The 20905-nt window shown below is 41.1% G+C and overlaps 1 protein-coding gene across 1 annotated transcript in view; it reads right to left on the bottom strand.

The window, feature by feature from the left end:
* Nucleotides 1-5312: 5312 nt before the first annotated feature.
* The window catches only part of ZNF513 (zinc finger protein 513), an 81405-nt gene continuing 65812 nt past the window's right edge, over nucleotides 5313-20905 (bottom strand). The window contains exon 4 of the mRNA XM_029596348.1: nucleotides 5313-10143. Within this exon, the coding sequence (XP_029452208.1) occupies nucleotides 9368-10143 (776 nt within the window). The 3' untranslated portion in view covers nucleotides 5313-9367. The remainder of the gene's footprint in view (nucleotides 10144-20905) is intronic.

Genomic DNA, 20905 nt, shown 5'->3' with positions numbered 1-20905 from the left:
TTCTGGTATACATAAATGTGCCAGAAATCATCATATAGGTGTCAAAGTGTCTCTCAAGTGGGAGCAACGAAGGTTTTGGTGGCACATTCCTGCAGAAAAGATGAATTGGCAAGTACCTAGAAATTTCCAGCAATCATGTGTGTAGGTTTTTAATTTTTATTTTTAGCATGTGGTGTAATCCTGCTTTAGCAATGGTGAGAATATTGGAAGTGAAGTAAACCTCAAATGATTTTCAAAAGACTATGTTCATGAGGAGCTAGCTAAACTAGAAGCATTGAAAGCAATGGCACCAGATGGGATACATCTGACGAGTTTAAGGGAACTCCGCTGGCTTATATTTTCAGTGCTTCTTTAGAATCGGGGGTAGTACCGGAGGACTTCGTAGAGGAGGATGTGGCTCCTGTTCACAAAAGTGGAAGTCAGGAGGCGGCTGGGAACTACAGGCCAGTCAGTCTGACCTCTGTGGTGAGTAAATTAATGGAATCACTGCTAAAAAAAAAAAAAAGAAAGTGTAATTTCTGGAATGCAATGGATTACAAGATCTGAAGCAGCATGCTTTTTAACCAGATGTAGGTCTTGTCAGATAAATCTGATTAATTACTTTGACTGTTTGACCAGAGTGTTGATCAGAGGAGAGCACTAGATGTAGTGTACTTGGATTTCAGTAAGGCCTTTGACACAGTTCCTCATAGGCAACTTCTAAATAAGTGACTGGGTTAGAAACTGGTTGTGCGGGAGGTGACAAAGGGTAGTGAGAAAAGGAGTTACCCGTGTTCTGCAGGGATTGTCCCTTCAACTGGTTCTTTTCAACATTTTCCCCACGAGGTATTGTGGAAGGGCTACCAGGAAGCGTTTGTCTTTTTGCGAATGATGCCAAAATATGCAACAAGGTAAATACTCAGAAAGGTGTGAAAACCATGAGGAGGGATCTAGGGAAGCTTGAAGAATGGTCTAGAATCTGGCAGCTACTATTTAATGCTAAAAAAATGCAAGGTCATGCATGTGAACTGCAAAAACCAAGGCAGTGGTACAGTATAGGGGGTAAAATTCTCCTAAGCATGAAACAAGAGCAGAATCGGGGGGGGGGGGGGGGGGGGGGGGGGGGATTATAACTAATTGATCTCAAGGTGGCCAATATGTGGATAAAGCGATGGTAAAAACCAAAAGCTTGGTTGCATAGGTAAAGGAATGCGCAGCAGATAAAAGGAGGCAATATTACCCATATGTAAATTTGTGGTGAGACATCATTTGAAATGCTATATACAATTCTGGAGATCATACCTTCAAAAGGATACAAACAGGATAGAGTCAGTCCAGAAAATGTCTACTAAAATGGGCAGTAGTGAGAGGACAAGATGGCAGCGCAGTGAGATCGCGATTCATTATTTCCAAATTGAAAATTTTCTAGTCAAGCCGGCCAAGAGGAAAGGGAAAGTAAAGGTTTTTCCCTCGGAGCCCTTACCTCCACCTCTGCAACTTGAAATTGACCACTTTATGACCCAGCTGAAAGGTGAGGGACCTGGTGAACCCACTGGAAGCTCCCGGGAAGGAGAACAGGAGGCTCCCCTGGACGAGGCCTCCCTAAGTCCAGACTAGTGTCCGCCTCCTGCTCAACATGGCTCAGATGGGGACGCGGCTCTGTCGCTCCCCGATAACGTGGATAGGGCGACACGGCATGAGGGAGCAGTCTCCGGAACGGCGTCGGAAGGAAGGAGTTCCTTGGAGTCGGTGGAGAACCATGGGGAGAAAGGAGAAATGGAACGCTGACAGATCAGCTGAGGAAGGCGTTTGCGAGACCCGTGGGAAGTGGAACAATATCCACAAGAGAACCCCAGGATCTGCCTGATTCCGAGCAGTCAGACGATCTGCGGCCTATACTTTCAAGGCCAGAGACGGTAACGTTAGATGCAATTTGGGACGTGGTGAATGGACTGAGTTTAGCCATAAATAGACTTGAAACAAAAATTGATTCAGTTACTTCCAATTTCCAAGAACAGTTTCATAGTATCCAGCAAAAAACAAATGAGGTTTCTATTAGAGTTGGGGAGACAAACTCATATAAAGTCTCTTCAAATTTTAAATGCTGCAATGGTAAAAGATCAGTTAGCTTGTTCACGACGTCTTGAAATGATAGAAAATAACATGAGGCATTTAAATGGAAGAATTGTAAATTTTCCTAAGGTGGCAGGGAAAGTTCCTTTCAGTTCTTTAAAAAGATTCTTTACAGAGGCACTTGGTTTTCCTGATACAGAAATTCCCTCCATTAATACATGGTTCTTTATAACAAAAAGAACCTCTGTTCCTGTGGTTTCAATACCCGCCAACCTTACAAGTTGTCTTAGAAAGAAATACTTTAATAGTATCCTTTATTACAACTTTGGATATAAATAAATTAATGAAAACCTATTTTCAAAAACTTCCTAAATTATTCCATGGTCAGAATGATAAAATATATCCTGACGGCTCCAATTACCCGTACTAGAAGACGTGAATTTCTGGTATTTAGGCACAGAGTCATTGCGCTAGAATTTTCTTTTTTGCTAAGATACCCATGTCGATGTGTAGTAGAGATGGGAAGAAACTTTTGTTTTTTCCAGCCAGATCAATTGCGTCAGTTTGTGGTGACTCAGGAACCTGTAACCTCATCCCCCTTGCTTTCTAATGAATAAGGCTAAATAATGTGTTATACCAGCTGTAATACTGTTTTAATGCCCTATTTTACATTTATTTTTCTGGTAATAATCTCCTTATTATATTTATGTCCTCTTATTCTCATATTCTCCAAATTATTAATGATTACAAATATACAAACTGAGAAGTTCAAATTTCTATATAAAAAAAATTTCTGTTAATGTGAATTTCCTTTTCTATGAAGAAAATGTAATTGCATTTCAATTAATTAAATTCAATTGAATTAACATTTTTATAAATTAAAAAAACAATAAAAGTATTTAAAAAAAATGGGTGGTGGTCTTCACTTTAAAGCATATGGAGACAGACTTAAAGCTAAAAATGTATACCCTAGAGGAAAGGCAGGACAGGGGAGATAAGAAAGAGACATTTAAATACCTCCAAGGTATCAGTGCATAGGAGGCAGATCTCTTTCAACATAAATCAGCCTCTGGAACAACAGGTTATGAGCTGAGGCTGAAAGGGGGTAGAATCAGGAGTAATATAAGGAAACAATTCTTTATAGAAAGGATGGTGGATACATGGAGCAGCCTCCCCATGGAGGTGGTAGAGACAAGGACAGTTTCTGAATTCAAGAAAGCATGGGACACGCACAGAGGATCTCTGGCTGGGAGGAATTGTAGAGCTGAGAGGTTGATGTGGATGGTCAGATGGTCTCTTTCTATCATCACATTTCTAGATTTCTGTGTAACATCACCATGTCCCAAATCAGGTTGGGTAACAGAGCGTTAACCCCCTTCCCTCTCCCCCCTTACCATAAAGGCTCTCAGGTCTCAGCCAAAAGCCCATAAGGGGTCGTCTTCAGCTTATAATTCAACTCTATGCTATGATCTTAGCAAATGAATTAGTAGCTTGTGAAGAGAAGCAACATTTCACAGAGTAAAGATTTGAACCAGAGACCCTTCTGACTTGACAGCAACAATGCTACCACAGAACTCCAGGTGCACACCCTTCTTTAGTGTTATCATGTATATAACAAAATGTTGATTGATTTTTTTCTCTTCAACCCACCCACCTCCTGTAACTGGAAAATCTCAGGGTGCACAAAACCAAAATATTTTCCAGTTATGCTTCCTACTAAGGAAAATGTGTAATTTCAAGCTGGATCACTTTGGGAGAAAATGCTTAAAGACACACAGAGGTTCATTTTCAAAAGGACTTCTATTGGTAAGATAGTGCTTTAGCTCACAGAAATGGCCCTTAGAAAATTGTAAACCTACATACTGTATTGTGCATGCTTTTATACCCCTAGGGGAAAGGTATTCCACGGGTAGAATCTGGGCAAGGCTGGGTCTTTACCTGCATGCTTTTCAATTTTAAAAGCATGCGCAAAAGTTTGACAGATCTGTGCCCATTGAAGAGCAAGTGTAAATTTGTGCACATAGTTTTGCCAGGATAATTCCCGAAGCTCAGAAAATTAGGGTTCCTTTACGTACGATGTTACAAAACTACACCGATAATGGGAAACGCTCTTGAGTACATCAAAGCCTTAATTTAGTTATGACCAGCTTATCCATGGACCAAGCAGATAGATTTGAAGATCTTGAAATTGGTAAGGGTGGAGTCTGGGCAATCTGCAGATTCTCCCATGCTCTTGGTACAAACAGCCAGAAAAGAAAATAAATCCAGGAAACTTTACAGGTAGATCTCCCAGACCACTTTCTATTCTTATTGTTTTAATTAACAAAAACATACAGAACAGCAGCTTGAACAACTTACAGAACTAGTAGTACTATAGTCACCATTTAATGTAAATGCAGATGGTATTTTCTTTAAAAAAAATAAATGTAAGCATGACTTATGAAAAAACATTTAAGTGCTTTGTCAGTTGAATTAATACACTCCAGTATGATCATTTTATATATTATACACACACACACACACACACACACATATATAAAAGCTTTGCAACTACAGAAGGCAATCATCCAACCATACTGATAATGTGTATATCTCAATGATCATGTCATTTGGTATTTATTACTTACACAACTGGTCTATAAACAATGGAGAAATTAAATTATCTAATTGGTCAACAAGCTGCCCAGATCTCATCTCATCAGATATCATTGAACCCTCCCCACTGGTGCCCGAATATGTTGTCTATCCTCTGCTAATTACAGAACTTGAAAACATCACTCCATTACTTGTCAGTGATGAGTACGTTTTTAGGACAGATTAGGGAAATTCTGTTTTGGTTTTTTTTTTAATTCTACTTGATTTTTTTTTTGTTTTTAAAGTGGAAAAAAAATCATTTCTGCAGAACAAGGTTGAAGTCAGCAACACGGAGACATACAGGTCGATTTTAAAAGCGTGCTCACGCAAAAATGCCCCCCATACTTGAGTGAGTCGCGCATGAGCAACATGGATTTAAAAAAGCCAGAAAATATGCATGTACGAGGAATGGGGGTGGACAAGGGGCAGGGCATGGGCATTCCAAGCAGAGCCAAGACTTCCACGTATAACTCCGAATTTTAAAACCAGAGACCTCGGCACGCATCGGTTTATCATTTGAGTAACTTTACGGCTGCTCCAGATGAGGAGCAAGACTATAGATCTCGAGTTTTAGGGCTTACAGGGCAGGGCGAGAGGCCTGGGTCAACTTGGGGGGGGGGGGGGGGGGGGGGGGGGAAGGATGAAGAACCAGAGGGTCTGACAGATCTCGTTATTAACTGGCCAAACTGGTGGACTAATTGGAAAAACTGGCTTGTCCCTCATGTGAGCATGTTTTTAAAATTTGCTGACCTATGCATGTAAATGCCGACACGGTCCTACTGAAGACACATGCGCGCTAGCTGTAGTCGAGTAACCTCTTAGAATTAGGAGCATACGAGTGTAAGTGCACGCATGATTAAAAATTCTAGCGTATCCTCGCTCGCACATGGATATGCGTGTGTATAAGCACATGCACGCTTGTTTTAAAATCGACTTCATAGTGAGCACCCTGCCTCACGCTCTGTGGCTGCTCTTCCCCAGTCTTACATGCTTGCTCTATCTAAACACAAAAAGCTTGAAGGCAGGGAAGCAGAGGCTGAAAGCATTGTTGGGCCAATGCAATAAGCACTGCATTAAGACTGTGTATTGAAATTCAGCACTCTTTTTTTTTTTTTTTTAAATAGTGTAGGCACAATAAAATGTAGCTCCCGATGCAGTAAGTAAATGGTATGCTAATGCATCGAGAGTTTACATATGCAAGCATTAAAATGTGCACTCAACACAGGCTAATCACACACTTTAACTCAGATGGTGAGGGAGTCTCTCAGACATGATTTATGCACACAAAAATCATATTTTCCATACATAAAAGGCTTTCATGCACACAAAACATGATTTAAGCTTGCATTGTGCACATAAATTGATTTATATGAACAAAAATGCTTTCAGCACAGAAAACATTTTTTTGTGCGAATGTATGCTTTCTAGGCATAAATCCAGACTTCAGGTCTTGGCACCAGAACTGCAGCTTCCGCATGTAGACTAACACTAGCGCTGGAAACTTTACTCCACCTCCGAGCAGAGGTAAAACACTAGATAAACCAGTGCACCTCTGCAGTGGGGTAATAGCTAATGCCTTCATTAGCATGGGATCTCCAGGTGAGGGCACTAAGCAGCACATACACATTGCTTGTGCCCAAAACTGCTTGCTGCATTCAGGGGTAAAGTTTGCGCACAAACAAATGTGCACACAACTGTGGTTAAAACTATGCAGTCTGCTGAGTGCACCTTATTGCATCAGGCCCTGTGTCCCTCTTCCTCCCATGGAAGGAAGCGGGTAGAAAGTAGCACATCCAAAGGAAAGTGGAGAGGTGGGGGAAAGGAAGGTACCTGAAGGAGGAACATGCAGAAAAGAGATCCTGGAAGGGGAGACTAGGCAAAGATGGTAAGAAGGAAGGAGACTGGAAAATTAGAAGAGGTGACAAGATTACAGAGAGAAGTGAATGGAGCACAAGATTTTGTAGGTTAGTGTTATTTGGGGAAAGAATAACCAGGATTTTCTAGACTACAGCACTGGTGTTCCAGTCCCTAATGCACTCAAAAATTGAGAAAATCTGTCCGTGATTCCTTTTCTCCTGACTCTTAAACCCCCAGTATAGATTTTGAGCCCTGATCAATTTTAATCAAGACTATTAGGAAAACTAATCCGTTTAAAAGAGCATGAGGTTTATCACACTTAAAAGTGTGAATATATTTTTAGTGGCTAGATTTAAGTTTCTATATTTTGTGTGTGTTTGTGAGCAGCGGGATAGGTCCAGGTAGTTCTGATCCTATTTCCAAACCAGGTAGGCTTGTATTATTTTTTATAATCAAGTGTTATTATCTAATACCTTTAGCGAAAACACTTCACACAGCTCAATCCAGTTGCATAACTATTACAGGATGCAGTACAGCAAAATTATATTAGAAAAACCAAGCCAAGGCAAGGGAAAATAAAAGGCTAGAATATAGTAGAGGACAGACTGCAGAACAGGAAGCCAAGTTAACTGAAGAAAGGAGAAGAGGAATGTGAACATTTTGGTGAGTGCAACAGCAGTGTTACTTAGGGAATTTAAACTATTTGCAGAGAGTACAGGTTTTTGAAATCTCTAGTCTAGAAGAAATAAGGCAGAAGAATAGAAAGAATAGGATTGATGGGAGAATTCAAAGAGAAAGCAGATATCTGAAAAGAGTATATTGTACTGATTATTAAGTGAGTATAGTCAGCTGGAGAATTTTGACCAGAAAAAAAAAAACACATGAAGGAAAAGATCACTGATGGCAGAATAAAGATATTAGAATTATCAGAACGGACTTTCTATGGAAAATCAAGAGTGATGGTATTTGTGATCCTACTGAGTATTAGTATAAGAAAATTGTGCTCTTTAAAATCTAATTGCAGTTATCACAGAGAAAGGGGGCTAGGAATAGGAATGGAAAATACTGCAAGCTTTCAACAGAAGCCAGAGCACTGAATCAGGACCAAGCAGCATAATCAGGTGACTTCTTGGTACAGATAAGAGGCAGAGCACATTGGGCAAGCAGTAAAAGTGCCAGGAGCAAGAGTTATTAGGTCCCTAAAGATGGTGGGAGAGTTGGAGGGAAATCATGGGATGAAAGATTAAATCCTTCAGCTTTTCTCCCATTCTGTATCAATGGGGAAAGAGCTTAGTAAATGAGATCCTTAGATTGTGAGCCCTCTGTGGACAAGGAAATACCTACGGTACCTGAATGTAATTTGCCTTGGTTTTGGAAAGGCAAATAATCAAATCTAAAATCCAAGCACAGACAATTAGGAAATGAAGACTGAAAAGGAGGATTAGATTACTGAAATTCCCAAAAGAAAGATGGTTAAATTATCTGACAAAGCTCTTCCACAAACAAATAAAACATTTGATTGAACTAGCATGTGCTTGATTTTGCAGTCCACACATTACCTCTCGAGGTTCTTTTATACATGTTCATATATAGAACTGATGTTTTCATTTTTTGTTAATGTCTAGGTTTTTAATAATGCTTACGTGATTGTGTTACTTGCCTAGAATGGCTGACGCTGCGATAGGCAGGTTAAAAGCAATTGTAAATAAATAAATAAATATAAATAGTCCATGTCTGAGCAGAAACTTTGATTAACTGTCAAGCCTTCAACAATCGCGTTACTGCTCATGAGTCTTAAACCTGGGCTAACTCGGTTATCTTTCTGCTTGCTAGTTATGTGGCCAGCTTTTAGGATATGGTTTTCTATGGAAGACAGATGAATTCTTCCTCTGACCATAAGATGTTCGGAAATGCCTGGTCACTGAAAAATGCTCTTTGGGTGAAAGGTTAGCAAAGAATGCAAATGGATGCCTACAATATATCTGTCAACATTTGAAAGCACCGCTGAAGGAGTCTGGGAGGTAAAGAGCGCAAAGGAAAACATTACCATGAAAAAAAAAAGGAAAGAAAAACAAAAAACCCATAACTTTTCTGTCTAGATATGCGGGAGTAGCTCTTCCAGCAGAGAGCTGGCAGTGGTATTGTGCTTTGCCCTAGAGAATACATTACATGGCATCCATCCCTTCAGCCAGCACTCTCATTAGAACCAGAAAGTAACGCAATTGCAATGAATTACGCATTTAGACACGCACTTACTCCAGCACACATAAATACATACGACAGGTACCCGCACACACAATGCATGTAAACACCAATCTGCTTTGGGCGGGAGGGATGTATAGCAGAACATCATGGCAGTCTGTCAGGGCTTCACAAAAGTCTACAAGTTACAATCGATACAGAATGAGAAACATTTCTCTTTCTCTCTCCTCTGCCCACGTGGCTCAGGGCCAAAGTAAAAAAAGCTAAACGTCAACCAGGTAACAAGGCAAGAAAGTGCACCAAAAAATCCTTGCTACCTGGGATGAGGGTCTAGCACCTCTCCACACATCAGTACACCTGATCACCAGTGATGTGCTGCCAATTTCTTATAAAAAAGGGGCTCGCACGAGCTCTCCTCCATTCAGGAAGAGGCTCTTTATTCATACCAGGCTCCTGGGAACCCCTTTCTGCATGCCACTGGCCTACACTATAGAAACAGAAGAATTACCCCAGACCTGCTGGGCTAATGATGAGAAGCCTGAAGGAATGAGGACAAGAGCTGTGGGGAGGGAGGGACTGGCTCCTTTTTTTTGTTTGTTTTTTTTTAAGGAGTTCTTGCACTCTAGGACAGAGATCTTGTCTTGCCGGGTGTGGCTTTGGTACTGTTTGGGTTGATCCAGCCCTCTGCAGAATGACCATGGATCTTCTGATGGCGCTTGTAGTTGTCCCAGTGACCAGTGGTGTAGGGGCAGTCCGTGCACTGGAAGGGCTTCTCACCCGTGTGCCTCAGCATATGACGTTTCAGATTCATGCTCTGGTTACAACTGTAGTTGCAGAGGCTGCATTTGAAGGGCTTGTCCCCCGAGTGAATGCGTCCATGTCGTTTCAGGTTGGCGAGGTTCCCACAAGCATAGTCACACAGGTCACATTTGTAGGGTTTCTCACCCGTGTGCACCCGCTGGTGCCGCTTTAAGTTGTCAAAATGTGCAGAAGCATACTCACAGAGCACGCACTTGTAAGGTTTCTCACCACTGTGCGTCTTCATGTGACGAGCTAGATGGTTTGGGTAATGAGTGACAAAGGAGCAGAGACTGCACGAGAAGCCCTTATCCCCTTTCCTGGGGCTGACCCCCGCCTCCACTGTCAGCATAGCCAAGCTGCAACGTGCACAGATCTGATCTGTCACGGCTTGCTCGTGCACAAAGCCATCGTCCAGAACCAGCCCACACATGCGGCAGGTGAAGGGGAAGAGTAGCTCAGGCAAGGTGTCCGCCTCTTCTACACAGCTCCGCGGGTCCATCAGGCTCGGTGCATCCATGTCAGCACGTAACCGAGGGCAAGTGGGGAGGAACGCATCACCACCATTTACCTGCAGGGTCAGATCGGTCATGATAGCATCTGTTAATAGAAAGAGAAAAAAAAACAAGTGAAAAAAAAACAACAACCAGCAGACGCATATAGAACATCAAACACACACATTCAAACACTAAAAACCAGGAAATGCTCAGGCTCTCATTCTTTCTCCTAGACCCTTTTTCAGCATTCTCTCTTCCAGTACCCTCAAGCTAAAATGCAACATGAGTTCCCAAAGTCTTTATCTTTATTTATATTTATAATCCGCCTAAAGCAGAAACTAGGCGGTGTACAAGTAATACAATCAAATTAAACTTACACAAACATCACAGAAAACACATGCATGAGACCGGCTCAGTTACAGCTAACATGTACGAATTGTTTGGTTAAAATTCTGAGATCAGATTGTACGTTTTCCTAAATAGCCATGTTTTCAGCAAGGATCTGAAGGTTTTTAGACTATCAGCTAGATATAGGGCCTCAGGCAATGAGTTCCACAAAACTGGAGCCGCCATATAAGAACATAAATTGCCATGCTGGGTCAGACCAAGGGTCCATGAAGCCCAGCATCCTGTTTCCAACAGAGGCCAAACCAGACCACAAGAACCTGGAAAGTACCGAAAAACTAAGAAGAACCCATGATACTGATGCAATTAATAGCAGTAGCTATTCCCTTAGTAAACTTGATTAATAGCAGTTAATGGACTTCTCCTCCAAGAACTTATCCAAACTTATCCAGCTACACTAACTGCACTAACCACATCCTCTGGCAAAAAATTCCAAAGTTTAATTGTGTGTTGAGTGAAAAAGAATTTTCTCTGATTAGACTTAAATGTGCCACTTGCTAACTTCATGGAATGCCTCCTAGCCCTTCTATTATCCGAAAGTGTAAATAACCGAGTCACATCTACTCATTCAACACCTCTCATGATCTTAAAGACCTCTATCATATCCCCCCTCAGCAGTCTCTTCTCCAAGCTGAACAGCCCTAACCTCTTCAGCCTTTCCTCATAGGGGAGCTGTTCCATTCCCTTTATCATTTTGGTTGCCCTTCTCTGTACCTTCTCCATCGCAATTATATCTTTTTTGAGATGCAGCAACCAGAATTGTACACAATATTCAAGGTGCGGTCTCACCATGGAGCGATACAGGCGCATTATGAAATTTTCCATTTTCTTAACCATTCCCTTCCTAATAATGCCGAACATTGGGGGTCATTTATCAAAATGCGGTAAGGAGTGAGAGTGAGAGAGAGAGAGAGTGAGAGAGAGAGAGAGAGAGAGAGAGGCAATACATCAGGTTGGTTTGGCACTTATCGCAGAATATGAAGTGGTATCGCAATGTGCAGTAACTTAGCTGTTCGCACAGGTAAGTTTCGCAAAATGCGATAAACACCACATTAGCATAAACTACGCCCCTTTTGCTAACGCATGAGGTATTTACCGCATTTTGATAAATGAACCCCATTGTTTGCTTTTTTGACTGCTGCAGCACACCGAGCCGACGATTTAATTTATTTTTTTTTTATTTTATTTTTATTAAATTTTTTACATATCTTAAGATACAATACACAAATGATATACAGAATATTCAAATAGCAATTATATCTGCACAAATTTATATTAACATTCAGTGTATTTTATCTAAGAATTACAACATAAAATAATTAGGATTTTGGAGATAAGAAACTAAGAGCAGTTGTACACTTGCAATACAATATTTATACAATTTGTGTCTTTCCCTGACTAATTTCTACCAGCTGATAATTCAGTGGAGAATCTAAGAATGTGAATTCAAATAAGAACGCAGTTGCTCCGGTTGATTAAATATATATTTTACATCTTGAAATACATCAGCAAGGAAACCTCAAAATAAATTTAGCCCCTCTTTGCAATACTTCTGTTCTCATTTGTAAAAATTATTTTCTTCTAACTTGGGTATATCGGGCAATGTCTGGAAATATCCTGACATTCTGACCATGAAAGTTACTATTTTGATATCTAAAATATGATCTTAAAACTTGGTCTCTCTCCAATACAAATGAAAATTGTACTATGAGGGTAGCACGTGTACTAATATTCACCTCAAAAGATTTTTCTATTAATTCTGTAAGATTCAGATTACTATCCAATTGACTTGCCTGTCCTTGATCTTAAATGTTATCTTCTTTCTGAAGTGAAGAAGTATAATATATTCTAGAGACTGCAGGTATTGCAGTCTCTGTGTATCTTAATATATTTATCATATAACTTTTGAATAAATCCCTAGGGGAAATCAAATGTATCCTAGGAAAATTCAGTATCCTAAGATTGGGTTTCTTAATTTGATTTTCTAACTGTTCAATCTTATCTAAATGCAGTTTTTCTGATCTGATTAAATTACCCTGTATTTTTTCTACTTCAACAATTTTAGCCTCTAAGGTATTTACTGAATTATCTAATTTTTCAACCCTAGTCTGCAAAACCTTATTGTTATTCAAAGCCTCTTGCACAATCATTGTTAAATTATTAATAGACTTTTATCATGACTCCAAGTTCTTCCATGGAAAATTTCTTAGGTGTAATAAATGATAAATCTGTCATGGTTCTTACTTGATTTCTTTCACTTCTTTCCTCCATTGGAGCCTTCCCGGGCTCATCATCTTGTAATAAAGACTCACCACCTTGTTCTCTGGAACCCAACCATTCAGGGTTCTCTGAGGAGCAAGATGACCTTACTGCTCCCCTCTGATTACAAGGTGATGTGAATTCCATACTTAATTTGAGGTCCTCGAACAAAAGCTCTCCCTCTCTTTTTCCAGTTGGAGCCTCTGGTGTTGCTGGTGCACCAGGGCTTAAAGATGTTTCATATGTCTGGAGGTTTATCCCCTGCTCCTGGTTTAAACCTCCTGCGACATCACTTCCTGATGTTATCAGGGGAACCTTTGCAAAGCAGTCTTGAATAGTTGGCTGATTTGAACTTGCATTAGGAGTAGAGGAAAATTCTCTCAATTTTGCCTTCCTCTTGGTGTGTGGCATTACCAAGAGGAAGAAAGCCACTTCTTATAAAGTAAAAAGTTATAGTAATTCTAACCTTTTCCGCTTGCAGTTCTGACACAAAATTCCTTGTTTATCTCCAATTTCCCGGGGCTGCTGAACCTCCAATAGGCAATACTCTCCTAGCAAATCCGAACAAAGCCGAACAAAGCTGTGCACGGCTTTGGTGGTGCGCCGGCGGCGGTGGGGCGCCACCCAGATGCCGGTTTTGTAGGCATCTCTCTCCTCTCAGGCACTCCCTCCGATGTCAGTCAGGTAAGAAAAAAAAAAGTTTAAAGAGCTCACAACAGCTGGGCTCTCCAACTGCAGGAAATGTCAGCAGCAGCAGTGCTTTAGCCAGACGCCGGTTTTGTAAGCGTCTCTCTCCTCTCAGGCACTCCCTCCGACATCAGTCAGGTAAGAAAAAAAAAGTTTAAAGTGAGCCGACGATTTTAAAGTATTATCCGCTATGATGCCTAGATCTTTTTCCTGGGTAGTAGTTCCTAATATGAAACCTAACATCGTGTATCTACAGCAAGAGTTATTTTTCCCGATATGCAACATCTTGCACTTGTCTACATTAAATTTCATCTGCCATTTGGATGCTCAATCTTCCAGTCTTGCAAGGTCTTCCTGTAATGTATCACAATCCGCTTGTGATTTAAACTACTCTGAATAATTTTGTATCGTTCGCAAATTTGATAACCTCACTCATTGTATTCCTTTCCAGATCATTTATATATATATTGGAAAGCACCGGTCCAAGTACAGATCCCTGAGGCACTCCACCGTTTACCCTTTTCCACTGAGAAAATTGACCATTTAATCCTACTCTCTGTTTCCTGTCTTTTAACCAGTTTGTAATCCACAAAAGGACATCGCCTCCTATCCCATGACATTTTAGTTTTTTTAGAAGCCTCTCATGAGGGACTTTGTCAAACGCCTTCTGAAAATCCAAATACACTACATCTACTGGTTCACCTTTATCCACATGTTTATTAACCCCCTTCAAAAAATTGAAGCAGATTTGTTAGGCAAGACTTCCCTTGGGTAAATCCATGCTGACTGAGTTCCATTAAACCATGTCTTTCTATATGCTCAACAATTTTGATATTTAGAATATTTTCCATATTTTTCCCGGCTCTGAAATCAGGCTCACTGGTCTATAGTTACCCGGATCGCCCCTAGAGCCCTTTTTAAATATTGGGGTTACATTGGCCACCCTCCAGTCTTCAGGTACAATGGATGATTTTGATGATAGGTTACACATTTTAACTAATAGATCAGAAGTTTCATTTTTGAGTTCCTTCAGAACCCTAGGATGCATACCATCCGGTCCAGGTGATTTGCTACTCTTTAGTTTGTCAATCTGGCCTACTACATCTTCCCGGTTCACAGTGATTTGGTTCAGTTCATCTGACTCATCACCTTTGAAAACCATCTCCGGAACTGGTATCTCCCCAACATACTCATTAGTAAACATGGAGCAAAGAATTCATTTAGTCTTTCTGCAATGGCCTTATCTTCCCTAAGAGCCCTTTTAACCCCTCGGTCATCTAATGGTCCAACCAACTCCCTCACAGGTTTCTTGTTTCGGAAATACTTTTAAAAGTTTTTATTGTGAGTTTTTGCCTCTATGGCCAACTTCATTTCAAATTCTCTCTTCGCCTGTCTTATCAATGTTTTACACTTAACTTGACAATGCTTATGTTTTATCCTATTTTCTTATGGATCCTTCTTCCAATTATTGAAGGATTTTTTTTTTTTTGGCTAAAATAGCCTCTTTCACCTCATCTTTTAACCATGCCGGTAATCATTTTGCCTTCCTTCCACCTTCTACCTTTCTTAATGCATGGAATACATCTAGACTGCGCCTCTAAGATTGTATTTTTAAACAATATCCATGCCTGTTGAACACTTAACCTTTGCAGCTGCATCTTTCAGTTTTTTTCTATTTTCCTCATTTTATCAAAGTTTCCCTTTTGAAAGTTTAGTGTTAGAGCTATAGATTTACTTATTGTCCCCCTTCCAGTTATTATTTTAAATCTAATCATGTTATGATCACTATTGCCAAGTTACCCCACCACCGTATCTTGCGTTCCATAAGAATTAAATCTCTCTCTTGTTAGTTCCTGAACCAATTGCTCCATGAAGCAGTCATTTATTACATCCAGGAACTTTATGTCTCTAGCAAGTCCTGATGTTACATTTACCCAGTCAATATTGGGGTAATTGAAATCTCCCATTATTATTGCACTGCCAAATTGGTTAGCTTCCCATATTTCTCTTAGCATTTCATCATGTCTGACCATTTTGTCCAGGTGGACGGTAGTATACTCCTATCACTATACTCTTACCTAACACACATGGGATTTCTACCCATATTGATTCTACTGAGCATTTAGTCTTTTGTATGATCTTTATCCTGTTGGACTCTATACCCTCCTGGACATAAAGTGCCACACCCCCACCAAGTTGATCCTCCCTATCATTGCGATATAATTTGTACACTGATATAACACTATCCCATTGGTTATCCTCCTTCCACCAAGTCTGTGAGGCCAATTATGTCAATCTACTCATTTACTGCTATACACTCTAACTCTCCCATCTTACTTCTTAGACTTCTGGCATTGGCATACAGACATTTCAAAATGTGGTTTTTGTTTGTATTAACAACCTGCTTTTCAGTTGTTAGGGATAATTTGGAAATCATTAGCTTTGGTGATTTTTTACATATAAGCACATGGACTACGTTTGCTTTTATTGGAACCTCTCTGTTGGGATGCCCTAACTCTCCTGTTTCATTAGTATCCTTCAAGGATACATTTCTCCGAACCATGCACTGCTGAGGGACTGTCGGCTTTCCCCCTGATTCTAGTTTAAAAGCTGCTCTATCTCCTTTTTGAAAGTTAGTGCCAGCAGCTTGGTCCACTCTGGTTAAGGTGGAGCCCATCCTTTCAGAAACATCTCCCCCTTCCCCAAAAGTTTTACCAGTTCCTTACAAAACTGAATCCCTCTTCCCTGCACCATCGTCTCATTCACGCATTGAAACTCTGGAGCTCTGCCTGCCTCTGGGGATCTTCACGTGGAACAGGAAGCATTTCAGAGAATGCCACCCTGGAGGTTCTAGATTTCAGCTTTCTACCTAAAATCCTAAATTTGGCTTCCAGAACCTCTCTCCCACATTTTCCTATGTCATTGGTGCCCATATGTATCACGACAGCCAGCTCCTCCCCAACACTGTCTATAAACCTATCTAGGTGACGTGTGAGGTCTGCCACCTTTGCACCAGGCAGGCAAGTTACCAGGCAGTCCTCACGTCCACCAGCCAACTCTGCTATCTACATTTCTAATAATTGAATCACCAACTATGATGGGCGGCCTAACCCTTCCCTCCTGGGCAGTAGCCCTGGAAGATTCGTCCTCAGTGCGAGTGGACAACACATCACCTGGAGAGCAGGTCCTTGCTACAGGATCACTTCCTGCTACACCAGGGTGATGTTCTCCTACTGGGAGACCTTTCTGATCCAAGGCAGCACTGGGGCTGCCAGACTGGATTTGGGACTTGGCTACTATGTCCCTGAAGGTCTCATCAATGTACCTCTCTGTATGCCTCAGCTCCTCTGGTGCAGCATAATCTTGCTTGGCATACTGAGGGCACGTCCAAGAGGCCCCTCTGAGAGGAGTGTAGTTGACATGTGGGGCAGTACATATATAAAAGTGCATTGTCCTAAGGTGATATATCAGAAGAGATCAGCTTAAAGGTGATGGTAGCAATTTTATATTTAATCCTTTCCACCATAGGAAGCCAATGGAGATTTACTAGCACTGGGGAAAAGTAGTTGGGTCTTCTGTGCCTGGAGATGAGACGGGTGGTGGCATTTAGCAGAAGAGGTTTGATTGTCATGGCCGGTAGGCCAAGGAGAATGGAGTCATTTTATAATAATGAATGAAAGCAATGACAAAAGTGCCAGTGTGAAAATGAGAGTATCAAGTGCCAATTAATGCTACTAATGTTGAGTTTGCCCCCCCATGTTGAAAATAAACTTTTCTTGACGTACTACTACCGTTAGTTAAAAGGAAACGGCAGCCTTTATTTACTGGGCAGCATTTCAATCATACAAACAGCCTGGCCATTTAAAGAGGTCGCTGCTGTCACTCTTTTGGAACTTTTTCAAGCTGCTCTCCTATAATTCCTCTGAATCTGGGATGCAACCAAGTTAGCAAGACAGTCCCAAATCACCTTGCACGCACTAGATTTGACTATCCCTACTGGGTTTGATGAGTTTATATGCACTTCATGAATAAATCTGATCCCATTCCTTAGGGTGTCATCTGCAACAGTATTCTGGAGATACTACTCCCGGGGATTCAGAGTAATGGCAAGAGGGCAGGTTAAATAATTAAAAAAAGAAAAAAGACTTAGCAGTAAAAAATTAAATCTCATAGGATGATGATTCATTTGGGCTCAATGGCAGAGAGAGAGTATCTCCTTGAGAACCACCAAATGCCACTCATGAAAGTCCACCTGCCCTTGACCTCACACTTCTTCTTAAATAGCGGCACTGCAGGCAGTTTCAGAACTTGTGGTCTAGTTGTGCTGATGTCTTACATCACAAGATTAGTATTAGTGGCCCGTGAGTTTTGAAACTGCTCGCAGTGCCAACATTTGGGAGGGAGCAGAGGTCCAGCCTGGAGGGCATCAAGTGGCAAGTCGGAGGTCGCTGACTCCCTTGTTTAACTGATACAAGTTGTTGCTATAAATGTGTATACTTCTGAAACAGAGTACTGCACAGAGCAGGGGTGGTCAATGCCAGTCCCCAAAAGCCAAGAACAGGTTTGGTTTTCAGGATATCCACAATGAATATGCACAAAAAAGATATGAAAACAATGGAGGCAGTGCATGCAAATCTATCTCACCTTATTCACTGTGGATATCCTGAAACCCAGGCCCCTTTATGGCTCTGAAGTATAGGAGTTGCCAGCCCTAGTGCAGAACAAACATCTTTCTCTTAACTAGGACACCCATAGTTCAAGTATATCCTTTCTTTGACTGATCTCATTACGTAATTAGAATGCAACGCATCCTGAGCTTCACATTCTGGAGACATTTTATCTGATACAGCATGGCATGTCTTACATGAAAACACATCCCAGCTCCCCCATCTCTAAGTCTAAGTCAATTTCTAGTACTGCTTGCCAGTGATCACCTTTCATGGTGGAAGGATGGTTTTCCTTTTGCGTATGAAAGACACACCTCTGTTTTTGCTTCAACAGAAAGTCTCCAAAATTCACTTTCTTCTCATTTTAACAGATTCTTTTTGTGCATTTCGACAGGATACATACGATCACTTTTCTGCGAAGTGGGGTGCAATCACATTACTAGATTAGTCCAGCTGTACACACAGAGCTACCCTGCAGATAGGCAGAGAGGAGGAGTACGCAGATGTGGCAAATTCCTAAATGAAGGCTCCGCTTAGGGCTCTGCAGGTATGAACATTTGTTTTAAGGTTGTTCGAAGGCTGTTTTAGCAGACTGTGAAGGAAGTTATTATTTTTTATTTCTATGCCGCTTATGTCGAAGACCCTAAGCGGCTCACAGAAGAATGCACACTATTGTAAACAAATGATTAAAATTAAACATATCAAGCAACTAATAAAAAACAAAAAAATAAGTGCAATTAAAACAGAACCTAATTAAAACATCAAATTTAAAAAACTCATAAATTCAATAAAATACAGCAAAAAATTAAAATAAATTCATATGAATTCAATGTCAAAATAGGACACTGCCTCCATAACATGCAAATTTTCTCTCATGCGTATTCATTGTGGATATCCTGAAAACCCAACTGGCTTGTGGGCCCCAAGACAGGATTGGGGGTCACTGAGTCAAACATAATTCCTCTGGTAAATGATTACAGTAATGTGAAGCGGCACTAGGAAACGCACGTTTACGGAATTCAGAGCACCGATGGAACTTCTAATAAGAGCTTTTAAGAGGATCTTAAGGCTTTTACAGAGCAATCAGGTTTCAACGTTACAGAAATCCAAGGAATGGCAAGGCAGTTGCGTAAAACTTGTACCAGGCTAACAATTTTATAATTGATCCTCGACTGAACAGGGAGCCAATGAAGATCTGTCAGAATGGGGAATATGTGCATTCTGTAAGAGTTGGATTGGTTTAATGACAGTCAAGGGAAGGCCTAGGTACAGCCAATTGCAGCAATCAATGATGGGCATGATTATCAACTGAACAACTGTACAAAAGTCACAAGGAGGTAGCAGAGGTTTTGATTAGACATAGTAACGAAGTTTATAAAACCAGATTTTATTACAGCGCCCATAAAACTGTAAATCGCTTGGAGAATATCCTCACAAAGAGGTAATTAAAGAAAAAAAACAAACTGTGAAACTGAAAAGATGATAGTATATCTTCAGACAAATCTGAGCAAGCCAACGTTGTCCTGCCACCTTTTCACAGACATTCTCATATGCCTCTAAGATCCATATTAAGTAATCCGGTGAGCTGTAAGTTACCCAGTTAAAGTCAACCAGGTAGCTTTAGTCAGTATATTCAGTGGGATGAGTCTCCCGCTGAATATCCTTAGCTAAAGTTAGCTAGCTAACTTTGCCGCTCACCGGCATACTGAATACCATAAAAAAAAAAGGCAGCTGAGCAGTGGTTGACCCCTACCCCTAAAGTTAAACAAAAATTCTGATCAGCTATCAAGGAAGGGACCAATCATTGCCCAACTGCAGTGAGTAAGTGAATACTAAGGGTGGGCATCACAGCAAAAGCTGTAGCATCCCCACGCCAGGCACTGTATATCGATGGGGACCGGTGCCAATGCTTCTTAAGCTTCCCTTGATGCTCAGTCTGATCTTTCTCCGGTGCCGAGGCTGAAGATGATGAACCCGGCATCCTTGGCCCAGAGAAGATTGACAATGGTCTGTATCTGGTGCCCCATCCACCGACGGAACTGACAGTTCCACCTGGTTTGATGGCGCGGTGTCCATAGGTGCAGTTCCAAGGTCAATCAATGCCAATGCTGCCAATGGCTCGGACTTCCTTGACCCGAAGAGCTGATCCATCTTATCGAGTCGACACCAACGTCTCTTCGATGTCATCTGGACACATAAGCGGCAACCCTGGACATCATGCGATGCCCCCTGTAGCTGCAGGGTGAGTGCATTTATAGGCGAGTAAGAGTAACTTCAACTAGAAGTGGAAACAGACAGGGAGCCAATGTAGCAACTGGGGAAAATGAAGAGGTCCCACTCTGGGAGGAGGAGTGACTGCAGCTCCTCAAGAGTACTGCTCCTTCTAAGCCGCACGCATGCATGTGTGCACACAGGTCAGAATCCTTGCACACACGGTAAATCATAGCGCACACAAGAAATCCTGATATTTGCATTATACTGGCTTCTAATGCTCAAATTTGAACTCAGCTTATAAAAAAGTTGCACAAAAGAAAATTTTTATATGTGTAGCCTTTCAAAAATTAGAAGGAACATTGTCAAGTGTGTTACACAGTTCCTCCATTTTCCAGGTCCTACACTTTTATGACCATGGAGACATGCAGCCACAATGACAGCAATTTGCTTGGTCATTGTTTGTTACAAGGCAGCATAACAGAGATCATGTCCACTGGTAATGGACAGTACAAACTTAGGGCCTGATTCATCAAGGTATTTTCCCATAGACACAGAATGGGAGAAAAGCCTTAGTGAATCAAGCAGTTAGACTGTTGGCCCTCTGGGGATAGGGAAATACCAACAGTACCTGAA

Source organism: Rhinatrema bivittatum, chromosome 3, assembly GCF_901001135.1.
Source record: "Rhinatrema bivittatum chromosome 3, aRhiBiv1.1, whole genome shotgun sequence".
Classification (NCBI taxonomy): Eukaryota; Metazoa; Chordata; class Amphibia; order Gymnophiona; family Rhinatrematidae; genus Rhinatrema; species Rhinatrema bivittatum.
This window is presented reverse-complemented; position numbering and strand designations above follow the sequence as displayed.